The sequence below is a fragment of the Aethalodelphis obliquidens genome, unplaced genomic scaffold (assembly GCF_003676395.1).
Source record: "Aethalodelphis obliquidens isolate GAN/ISIS:26980383/991018 unplaced genomic scaffold, ASM367639v1 scaffold20, whole genome shotgun sequence".
NCBI lineage: Eukaryota > Metazoa > Chordata > Mammalia > Artiodactyla > Delphinidae > Aethalodelphis > Aethalodelphis obliquidens.
Window position 1 is genome coordinate 17024155 of NW_020837964.1, and position 12075 is coordinate 17036229.

Here is a 12075-nt window from a genome sequence, read left to right on the forward strand (position 1 = left end):
CCCCTTACCCGTAAAATAGTACCTATTTCATAGGGTTGTTGTGATCTTTAAATTAGGGCATCTGTATTGATTGACTCTTAACAATGAAACTAATACAGACTATTTGCATTTAAGCGTAAAGAAGGCGCTAAGGAGCAGACGCCAAAGCCAATTTCCTCGGGTGGCCCCCCGCCCCTCCCAAGGTTTGACCCCGCCCACACCTCCCAGGCAGAGCTGGCGGCCTCACCGCGCATGCGCTCGGAGAGCCCTGAGCCGGAAGATGCTGCCGCGGCCGCCAGGAGACGCGGCCTAGCCGCGGCTGCTCTTCCCGGCTCCCAGATACCCAGATCGGGACAGAGGGGCGGGCGCAATCTGCATGCGCATGCACGCTCCGGCCTCGATGGACCAAGATGGCGCCGGTGGAGCACGTTGTAGCCGATGCAGGGGCTTTCCTGCGGGACGCGGCTCTGCAGGTACAGGGAGCTCCGGCGGAGAGGAGCGGGGTCTGGGCTGGTGGCCCCTAAAGGAGCTTGGGAAATCGGGCAGCGCGCTGCGTGGTGCGGGCGGGTGTGAGTTGGGCCGGTCTCCCCTCAGGATATCGGGAAGAACATCTACACCATTCGGGATGTGGTCAGCGAGATTCGGGATAAGGCCACGCGCAGGCGGCTCGCAGTCCTGCCCTACGAGCTGCGTTTCAGGGAGCCCTTCCCGGAATACGTGCGGCTGGGTGAGTGTCTCTGCCCGGTGTTAATGGCGAAGCTGGTTCCCGGGTTGCTGACTGAACCTGTTCTGGTTCTAATCGGAGTCTGGATACTTTATCAGAGTTGATTTAGAAACTGCACGGTCGGGCAGAAATAGAGACACAGATGGAGAGAACAAACGTATAGACACCAAGGGGGGAAAGTGGCGGGGGGGGGGTGGTGATGGTGGTGGTGGGATGAATTGGGAGATTGGGATTGACATGTATACACTAATATGTATAAAATGGATAACTAATAAGAACCTGTTGTATAAAAAAATAAATAAAATTCAAAAAATAAGTAAATAAAACTCCATGGTCTAGGGGACCGTGGTGAGAGAGAGGAATTCTGGGTCATGAGTCAGCCAGGCCTTGCCAGTTACTAGTTATGTGCCCTTGGGAATATCACTCAGACGCTCTAGGCCTCGGTTGCCTCCATCTGTAAAATGGGATTAACAGTATCTACCCGAGGGGTTGCTGGGAGCATTAAATGAGGAATAATGTCACTCAGCACAGTGTCCAGCGCTTTGTAAGTATTCAGTAAATTTGTTTGGATTAAAAATAGAAGATGGGAGGGAGCTGCAAGAGGGAGGACATATGGGGATATATGTATATGTATAGCTGATTCACTTTGTTATACAGCAGAAACTAACCACTGTAAAGCAATTATACTCCAATAAAGATGTTAAAAAGATTAAAAAAAATGGAAGAACACAGATCTCTTACTCTCGCCCATTTCTTTTCAGTAGATAAGAGTGATGACTGTTTTGGATATGGAGGCCAGCCTCAAGTCAGAAAAAGGGATGGCTTTTAGGCCTTACATTAGTCCTGAAAGAAAACTAAACAACTCTCACTTGGCTCAGGAGTCAGTGTTGTTCTCTTGTTAGGGATCAAGGCGATGATCCTGCCCAGGAAAGGACCTAGGTGGTTGTAAGTGTTTTAGGGTTTAAAGGCCTAATAATGGAGATGTTGTTACCTACACTATTTGTGACTTCTTTAGCTTTCTCCAGCATCCTAGCTGTGTGATCTTTGACAGGTTACTTAATCTTTCTGAGGAAACACTAACAGTACGTACTTCATAAAACTGGGCTGAAACATTCCCACTCCTGGGCATATATCCAGACAAAACTATAGTAATTCAAAAAGATACATGCACTCCTATATTCATAGCAGCACTATTCACAATAGCCAAGACATGGAAACAACCTAAATGTCCATTGATGATGAACAGATAAAGAAGATAGAGTACATGTATACAATGGAATACTACTCAGCCATAAAAAAGAACGAAATAATGCCATTTGCAGCAACATGGATGTAACTAGAGATTATCATACTAAGTGAAGTCAGAAAGAGAAAGACAAATAACCATATGACATGACATATGTGGAATCTAAAATATGACACAAATGAACCTTTCTGAATCACAGACATAGAGAACAGACTTGCGGTTGCCAAGGGGAAGGGGGTTGGGGGAGGTTGGGGTGAGCAGATGTAAGCTTTTATATATAAAATGGATAAACAACAAGGTGCTACTGTATAGCACAGACAGCTATATTCAATATCCAATGATAACCATAATGGAAAAGAATATTTTAAAAAGGAATGTATGTATATGTATAACTGAATTACTTTGCTGTGCAGCAGTAATTAACAACATTGTAAATCAACTATACTTCAGTTTAAAAAAAAAAAAGATTTGGGGCTTCCGTTTTTCTTGGGATACTGATCCTAAGTTCTTTTCATACTTTCATTATGGTTATCCAAGGTCATATAGCTCTTTGCTTTTAACTGAAGTTGGGAATCTCTTGTTTACAGTGACTGAGTTTTCAAAGAAAACTGGAGACTATCCCAGCCTCTCTGCCACAGATATCCAAGTACTGGCACTTACCTACCAGCTGGAAGCAGAGTTTGTTGGGGTGTCTCACCTAAAACAAGAACCAGAAAAGGTAAATAAGAAAGATTGTTGGTTTTATCTGTTTTAACTTTTTTTTTTTTTTTTTTTTGTGGTACGCGGGCCTCTCACTGTTGTGGCCTCTCCCGTTGCGGAGCACAGGCTCCGGACGCGCAGGCTCAGCAGCCATGGCTCACGGGCCCAGCCGCTCCGCGGCATGTGGGCTCTTCCTGGACTGGGGCACAAACCCGTGTCCCCTGCATTGGCAGACGGACTGTCAACCACTGCGCCACCAGGGAAGCCCTGTTTTAACTTTTTTATTATGAGAACTATCAGATGTACAGAAGTAGAGGGAATAGTATAATGGACCCAGTGTCCCCATCATCCTGCCTCCACAGTTGTCAACTCATGATCTGTTTTCATCTTTACCCAACCCCAGCCCTGAATATTTTGAACTCAGACAGCCTAACATTTCACTGATAGATATTTCTTGGTGTGTCTCTAAAGATAAGGTATGTCTTACACCTACACAAAATTAATAGTAATTCCCTGATATCATCAAATATCCAATCTGTGTTCACATTTCTCAGTTATTTTATAAAATTTTTTTAATAGTTTACTTGTTTGGATCAGGATCCAGATAAGGTTCATACGTTGCAATTAGCAAACATGTCTCAGTCTTGACCTGTAGGTTCTTGGTAACGTTGGTTAAATTTAAAAATGCAGGGACTACCCTGCTGGCACAGTGGTTAAGACTCCACACTCTCAGTGCAGGGGGTCCAGGTTCAGTCCCTGCTCAGGGAACTAGATCCCCATGCTGCAACTAAGAATTTGCATGCCACAACTAAGGAGCCCGCCTGTCGCAACTAAGACCTGGTGCAACCAAATAGATAAACTAAATTAAAATAATAAAATGCAGAAAGAGTAAAAATATTCTCATTTTTTTTGGCTGTGTTGGGTCTTTGTTGCTGCGGGCAGGGTTTCTCTAGTTGTGGCGAGCGGGGACTGCTCTTCATTGCGGTGTACGGGCTCTAGGTGCGCAGGCCTCAGTAGTTGTGGCTCACGGGCTCTAGAGCACAGGCTCAGTAGTTGTGGTGCACGGGCTTAGTTGCTCCATGGCATGTGGGATCTTTCTGGACCAGGGCTTGAACCTGTGTCTCCTGCATTGGCAGGCAGATTCTTAACCACTGCGCCATCAGGGAAGCCCCTCTCACTAGTTTTTTAAAAATAGAATTCTTTTCCAGAAGCAAGCAAGAAAGAACACTTTAAATGATTACCATTTTTTTCAACTCTTGCTACCTTCAAAATTCTGGGTTCCTGTTGTGCTTTTAGGGACTTGTCCAGCTTGGCTAAGTTGAAGAGACTAATGGTTTTGTGCCTGGACCCCATTGCCTGTTTCTAGGCCAGAGGATTTTGAAAGATAGATTATTAACCTTATACTGTAATAAGTAATTTCAAGTAGGGTTTGCAAAGAATTACTTGATCTCCGCTGTCTAAGGTCATCAAAACTGTAGTGGGCTCATGATTCTATTCTAGTCAGAACTGCCTTCACTTGTTTTCAACCAAGTGTAGAGTCCTCCAATCCAAGAAGTCTAAAAGTGATGCCTAAAATATAGACATCTGTGTGTCACCAGAATGTTTTGGGGCGATGGGAGTGAAGGGAATAGTTTCATATAAACTCTGACTTTGTGGCTCAGCTGGGTTTCTGCTTTGGCGTCTGTCAATTTGAGATTCCTAAAAATTGCCCTTTCCTGCAGTCTTTTGGGCAGGAATTAGCTGTTTTGTATCAGAAGCTTTAAAACAGCCTGTCTTTTGACCCAGCAATTCCACTCTTAGGCATTTATCCTAAGGATATAACCAAAGATACTTCCAAGTTTTACACATAATGATGTTCATTAAACCTTTATGTCTAGGGACAAAAAAGAAACGTCCTAAAGTGGTTATTTGGTAGTAGTGGAATCCCTGAATAATTCTTTACGGGCTTCCCTGGTGGCTCAGTGGTTAAAAATCCGCCTGCCAATGCAGGGGACACGGGTTCAGCCCTGGTCTGGGAAGATCCCACATGCCGCAGAGCTACTGAGCCCGTGCACCACAACTACTGAGCCTGCACTCTAGAGCCCATGCTCCGCAACAAGAGAAACCACTGCAGTGAGAAGCCCGCGCACCGCAATGAAGAGTAGCCCCTGCTCACCGCAACTAGAGAAAAGGCCGCACGCAGCAACAAAGACCCAACGCAGCCAAAACTAAAAATAAATAAATTTATTTTTTAAAAAAATTCTTTACATATATTTTTATGTTTCCCACTTTTTAAAAAACATTGAATATCTTTTATTTCAATAACCAGGGGGAAGTATTTTGTTTTCTGTTTTTTAAATTACTCTTCCATGTTGAATTTTCAACCTGCATTTCTTTGCTTAGAGCTGTCACTTTTTTCTTTTCTTTTTAAAGGTTAAAGTGAGTTCATCAATTCAGCACCCAGAAACTCCTCTACACATTTCTGGTTTCCATCTGCCCTCAAAGGTAATTTCTTAGACAGGCCAGGCTCTTCATGCTCTTTTCTGTTACATGTCAGATCTCCACAAATTGTCTGTTTAGAGGGAACCAAATTTACCTAGACAGATAGCATAGTTTGTCCATCCTTGTCTGATCTGGCTTGTATATCATATATCATTTCATTTATAACCCTCTCAATTTTCAGGTTTTAAAATTATTTTTCTTTTAACTTCAGCCTAAACCCGCACGAGGAACAGTAGAACATGGACACCCAGTCGGTGAGCCTGAGGACCTAGAATTCAGTTCCTTTGTGTTCTGGAGAAATCCTTTGCCTAATATTGATCATGAACTGCAGGAGCTGCTGGTAAGGTCCTGCTTTATGATCTCCTGATGACAAGAGACTAGCGTCTCCCAGCTGCTCCTTTGGGCGAGAAGTTTGAATTCTGTTAACGTTTCAGATTGACAAAGGTGAGGCTATTCCAAGTGAGGAAGAGAATGAAGAGAATGGATTTGAAGAAAGGAAGGACCAAGACAGTGATGATGACGGGGGTGGGTGGATAACCCCCAGCAACATCAAGCAGGTCCAGCAGGAGATGCAGCAGTGTGCCATCCCAAAGGATGTGCGGGTCGGCTGTGTGACTACAGACTTTGCCATGCAGGTGGGTGGAATGGGCATCGGCTGGCCCTGGGCTTGGTGTCATAGCCGTTACAGGCAGTGGTCCTTTGGAGGTTTGGGGGTGTGTACAGGACTGTTGTGTAATGCTTCTTTTCCTGGCTCTAGAAACTTTGCCTGTGCTCTTTGGTAATTTTTAGTTTTGCTTGGAGGTCAGGGAATCATAGTATACCTACAGAATGTATGTGGTGTATTAAATTTCTGATATTCAGTATTCATGATCTGTTGCTGCTTTTCTTTCAGTGTGTGTAATGTCCTGTGCTCAGTTAAGTATTTGGAGACTGTAGAGGTTTTGAGTCCAGAAATGAGTATATTTGCTCTCACACAATAAATGTCTCTGTTAAGAGAGATTGCTAAAGGAGGCCTTGGCGAAATGATGTTCTCGGTCCATGGCACCTGAGAGAAGAAAAATCTGGGTCCTTGTCCTAGTTTACGTGTCTTGAGAGGTATCCTTAGCTTGCTTTTCTTTAGCAGAAGCCCTTTATGAGCCAAACCAGGGTTTGGGAAGTTCTTTTAACTGTGATTATGCAGATATTAAACAATTCTTGGTTTTGCTATGAGTTCAGTTTCCCTTTAACTTGTTGGTTGCAGAACGTCCTGCTCCAGATGGGGCTGCATGTGCTGGCCGTGAACGGCATGCTGATCCGCGAGGCCCGGAGCTACATCTTGCGCTGCCACGGCTGTTTCAAGTATGTAGCCAATAACCTGGGCTCAGTGCCCCTCTGTTGAACACTCCTCTGTTCCTAAACCTTCTAGAGACTTCTTGAAGGAGAACCTTGCCTTGTGTACAGGCATTCTCTCCACCTTGTCATTCCTACTTGGGCCAGGTTCTGCCCCCACCAGGGCACTGAAAGGCCTGGGACAGAGGTGGCCAGTGACCTCCCACCTGACAAAGCCAGGGCAGGTGTTTTTTGTTCTTACCTTTGTGTATAGGATTAAGGGTGTGGGTTCTGGAGCAAAGAGCCCTAGTCGTTTAGCAGTAAGTGCCAAAATGTTTATGGATGGGATAATGTCTGGGACTTGCTTTGAAATAAAACAGAAGTGGGAGGAATGGGTGAGGGTAGAGATGAAGCTGGGTGATGGGTCCATGAGGGTTCATTGTGCTCTTTGGTTTACTTCATGTTTGTTTGAAATTTTCTGTTTAAAAAAAAAGTGGACTCTGGATCCAGACTATGTGGGTTCCAATCCAGATTCTGTCTCCTAGTAGCTGTGTGACTTCGCAGAAGTTGGTCAGCTTCTCTGTACCTCAGATTCTTCTTATGTAAAATTAGAAAGGTGGTTGTGAGGAACTAGGGAGATCGTCACATAAACGAGTGCTTGTCTGGCGCATAGGAAGTGCTCCATTGAGGTGAACTGTTTAGTTCATTGACCATGCACTCCTCCCCATTTCTTTTCTGCCTCATGAATTGGTTTTTCTCGTGGTGAGGGCTGGTGTTGTGTGGAGAGGCCCCCGGATCCGAGATCTGGTTGGAATGGAAGAGACTATACTGCAGCCCTGCTGTTGAGTGAAGCGTGGCCCTGGGAACTTGGTGGCTTCCAGCCTTTCCACAGATTCAGTCTAGACATGGTAGCCATCATGTCAGGTATCTGGTGGAGCCCCTTACTGTGGAGGCCTGTGTGCACTGCTTTCTGAAGCAGTAAGGTGTCTCTCCCTGTGTCCCCAGTGCTGTTCCACTGACGGTGGAGTAGCCTGGATGAAGCCCTCCCCCACGTGGCTCGGGGCCCATCTCTGTTACCGTCCTCTGCAGGTCTGCTAGGGAGCCACTCCTCAAAACTGCCTCTGCATTCTTTGAATCTTTAGTGTGTAAACGTGCCAGGCTCATGTCGGTAAAGCTTTTTGCTTCATGAAATCTCATTTCCCCCATTGTCCTTTGTTACAAAAGCTCTAAGTTCCTCAAATTAACATTCGTTCTTAGAAACACTTGGAAATGTTCTCCATTCTTGTTAGATTAACCCCAGTGACTGAGTGGTTTCTTGCACAAAATAATTATTTCCTAGCCCCTGTTGCTTAGTTCACTCGCAGAGACTTCAGGAAAGGGCTTGGCTTCTCTGGCAGTTTCACGCAGCTCTTGTGTCCTTACCACTGGGAACTGAGGGAGAATTCCTCAAGGACAGACACCAGGGCTCCTGCTTGGTCCCTGACAACAGCAGCTTTGCCTGTTCAGGTCCATCGTTGGGCCTTGAGCGGGTGCGAGAGAGGCAAGGCCTGTGGGTCTGCCTCAGCACCCACACCCATTCAGTCATAGCAGCTTTGATAGTGTATCCTGTTGGTTAGTAAATTCTCAGCACCTCCAGAGCCACCTCCTGGCTCAATGCCTAGGCTGATACTTGGGCACAAGGTGTTCAGAAATAGTTGAGTAATGTAATAATATGACCCTTGAGAAAGTATGGTGGTGGTAAGAGCACTGACTCTGGAGCCAGATTCCCTGGGCTTATACCTGCCACTTACTAGCTCTGTGACCTTGAGCAAGCTACCTTACCTTGCCTTCATTTCCCCATCCGTAAAATGGAGATATATCAACTTCATAGGGTTATTTTGACATTAAACTTGTGGAATAATGCCTAACAAAATTCAGTAAGAGTTCATTATTACTGTAACAACATTCTGCTCAGTTTTCTTACTAACTTGCTCCTTATGTCATTTACCTTTGCCGTGGGAGCCGTGCAGCAGCAGTGTGCTTATATCAGCAGCGTGAGGGCAGGTGGCCTTGGTCTGGGATGTGTGCGGTGCAGTCCAGCCTGTCCCCATTTCTTGTGTCTCCTCCTCTGAGGCCCGAGACTCACCTTGCGCTCTGGGGATGGGGTTTGCTGCCTCTGGCTCCAGTGTGATGCATCTCCTTTGTTTCTGCAGGACAACATCTGACATGAGCAGAGTGTTCTGTGCACAGTGTGGAAACAAGACACTGAAGAAGGTGTCTGTGACCGTCAGCGACGATGGAACCCTGCGCATGCACTTTTCCCGCAACCCTAAGGTGCTGAATCCTCGGGGCCTCCGGGTGAGTGGCGCATCTCCCGCTCCCCTAACAGCAGGGCCCAGGTCGGGGAAGCGAGACCTTTTATCACCAGGATCGAAATGATCAGAGAGGACAAACAGACCCTCCTGGTTTCTAAAGATAGTTATTGAAAGCCTGTGATCCAGGGACCAAGGCAGGTGGGGAGAGCTCACAACTCAACCTCCCTGTGAGGTTTTTGAGGAGTTTGCAGTCTAAGGAGAAATAACCAGTAATTCCACACGGTAAAAAGCAAGGGCCAAATATATGTGGGGTCAAAGAGGGATGGTTTGCAGGACGGTGGAGGATGGATTTGTGTGGGAATTTGAGGATGGGTAGAATGTCTAGAAGCTTCAAGAACCACAAGGGAAGGTTGTGTAAATACTCAGCACAAGAGAGTCCTGGGCTGGATACACAGTGGGGTGGATTTGTTTTGAGGAATCAGGAGAGAAGGGTTGACAGGCAGGCAAGTATGAGTGTGGCTGACCTGGCTCTGAGTTCTCCAGGTATGGTGCATGCCACTAACGTTAGAAAGGTTGTTTTTTTTTTTAACTTTCTATTTTGAAATAATTTTTTTAATGGTATCTTGTAGTTTTTTTTTTTAATAAAAAGTTGCCAAAAATAGTACAAATAATTCCCATTTAGCTTTCACTTAGATTTCCCAATTTAATCATTCACTATATTTGCTTTATCATTTATATTTTTTCTTTTCCCCTAAACCATCTGAGAGTAAATTGTGCATGACGCCCTTTTGCACCTAGATACTTCAGTGTGTGTTTCCTGAAACAAGGACTTCGTCTTAGATACCCACAATACAATTACCAAAACCAAGAAGTTAACATTACTTCAATACTATCTAATCTATGAACCATATTCAGACTTTTTTTTTTTTTGAGTTTATTAATTAATTTATTTATTTTGCTGTGTTGGGTCTTCGTTTCTGTGTGAGGGCTTTCTCTAGTTGTGGCAAGCAGGGGCCACTCTTCATCGCGCTGCGCGGGCCTCTCACTATCGTGGCCTCTCTTGTTGCGGAGCACAGGCTCCAGACGCACAGGCTCAGTAGTTGTGGCTCATGGGCCTAGTTGCTCCACGGCATGTGGGATCTTCCCAGACCAGGGCTCGAACCTGTGTCCCCTGCATTAGCAGGCAGACTCTCAACCACTGCGCCACCAGGGAAGCTCCAGACTTTTTTTTTTTTTCTGGCTGTGCCACGTGGCACGTGGGATCTTAGTTCCCCAACTAAGGATCGAACCTATGCCCCCTGCATTGGAAGTGCAGAGTCTTAACCACTGGACTGCCAGGGGAGTCCTTAGACCATATTCAAACTTTGCCACAGATTTCTTTTACAGCAAGAGAAGGGGGTTTGTTTGGGGTCCAGGATCCAGTCTAGGATCACATGTTGCATTTCACTGTTGCATTTCATTGTCCTATCTCCTTAGTCTCTTTTAAACTGAAGTAGTTTCTCAGGTCTGCTGTCTTTCATGACCTTGACAGTTTTGAACAGTTTTGAAGAGTACAAAGCAGTTACTTTGTAGACTCTCCTTTACCTTGGGTTTGTCTGGTGTTTCCTCCTGGTTAGATTCAGGCTGTGTCCAATTTACTGCTGATAATAACTTTGATCACTTAGTTGGAGGTTTCTTGTGTAACCACAATATAATTAACAAAACCAAGATTACCAAATTTCCTGTAAGGTTATTATCCGTGATTAATAAGTAACTTAGAGAAAGATAGTCTGATACTGTGTGAATACTGTTTCTCATCAAACTTTTACTGGTTAAAGTCATCTGAATCAGTTTTTACAATGAAGGTTGCCAAATGGTGATTTTCTAATTGCATCATTTCTTCTCCATATTTATTACTTGCCATTCTGCTGTAAAGAGGAACTTTCCTATATATCATTTATATGATTGTGGTCGCATGTATTTTTATTGTAGTCTGTAGGCTGTGATCCAGCTATGCTTATTTATTTTGATACTCAAACTGTTCATGGAGCCCCTTCAGGATGGCTTCTGTGTCTTTCTGATGTGCCCCAGTTATTCTTTGAACAATTTTACTTTCTGGCACAGCAAGCTGTTCCGACTCTTATACCTCCCTGCCTGTGCCCTGGAATCAGCCATTTCTCTAAGGAGCTCTTAAGTTTTTAGAAGCAAAGATCTGGGCACTGGACAGTGGGTATGCTTATTGTCCTAGGGTGGCATTAATTCTAGGTCCACAGTGGACAAAGATGGGAAATATTATATATAAATACACATATTAATACTTTTTCTCTTATCTGTATTAAAAATTGAATTTATAACTTCAGATTCAGTTCAACACCAGAGTTCATTCTAGCCCTCCCTCTAATATCCATAACACCCTTCATAACACCATTTTCCGTAATTATAATTTTGTTCAACTGGAGTGTGTGTGTGTGTGTGTGTGTGTGGTTATTTCAGAAGTGCTAACCTATACCATTATGAAAATGGTACCTGCCTACTAGGGTTCTGTGTTTTAGTGTAATTTTTTCCGTCTTTTGTTGAGGGAATGTAGTCACAATACCGTGTTGCTTTTCATCTGTAAGGTGAGAGTAGGCTCAAGTGGGAAGATGCATGTCATGTACTCAGTGCACAGTAGGCAGTGACGATAGACTCCGTTGGTGTCGTCTGCCTGCGTGCAGAGTTGTCAGGTAAGCTTTACGTAACAGGATCTGATGTGTATAAATACGAATCCCCGTCCTCCTAATGGCCTTTCCTCATCTTATTTGCAGTATTCACTCCCCACTCCCAAAGGGGGCAAGTACGCCATCAACCCCCACCTGACCGAGGACCAGCGCTTCCCTCAGCTGCGACTTTCCCGAAAGGCCAGGCAGAAAACTGACGTGTTTGCCCCTGACTACATAGCTGGGGTGTCTCCCTTTGCAGAGAATGACATCTCCAGCCGGTCAGCTACCTTGCAGGTCCGAGACAGCACCTTGGGAGCCGGCAGGAGACGGTTAAATCCCAATGCTTCCAGAAAGAAGTTTGTGAAGAAAAGGTGAAGCATGAGCTCCACAGGCAAGCTGGACTGATGCTGTGACTGCCCAGGAGACCCATGTCTCAGGTCCCCAGCTGTGCCAACTCCACAACCACTTGGACACAGAAGAGGCCTGGCTTCCATAGTGCTGCCCCAGGACTCACTGTGGTGCCTCGGGTTGGGTTTGTGGTGGAACCCGCCATCCCTTGGCCTGTGTGTATCCAGGAGGTTTATGTGAACATTGTGACCTGACCTACTTGGACATGGACAGCTGCAAGAGCAAAGGATTCCAGCACCAAGAAGTTTGCAACAACCA

The 12075-nt window shown here is 45.2% G+C and overlaps 1 protein-coding gene across 1 annotated transcript; it reads left to right on the top strand.

Moving 5' to 3' along the window:
• The first annotated feature begins 284 nt into the window (after window positions 1-284).
• On the top strand, window positions 285-12065 carry NOB1 (NIN1 (RPN12) binding protein 1 homolog). The gene is made up of 9 exons (XM_027119436.1): window positions 285-452; window positions 574-706; window positions 2537-2667; window positions 5061-5132; window positions 5341-5469; window positions 5564-5764; window positions 6370-6467; window positions 8630-8774; window positions 11515-12065. The coding sequence occupies exons 1-9, from the start codon at window positions 390-392 to the stop codon at window positions 11782-11784; spliced, it is 1242 nt and encodes a 413-aa protein (XP_026975237.1). The 5' UTR covers window positions 285-389; the 3' UTR covers window positions 11785-12065.
• Window positions 12066-12075: the final 10 nt, after the last annotated feature.

Coding starts and splice junctions, on each gene's coding strand:
- NOB1 (XM_027119436.1), top strand. CDS start 390: ATGGCGCCGGTGGAGCACGTTGTAGCCGATGCAGGGGCTTTCCTGCGG. Junction 2,668..5,060: donor TAAAACAAGAACCAGAAAAG/GTAAATAAGAAA, acceptor TTCTTTTTAAAG/GTTAAAGTGAGTTCATCAAT. Junction 5,765..6,369: donor CTACAGACTTTGCCATGCAG/GTGGGTGGAATG, acceptor TGTTGGTTGCAG/AACGTCCTGCTCCAGATGGG.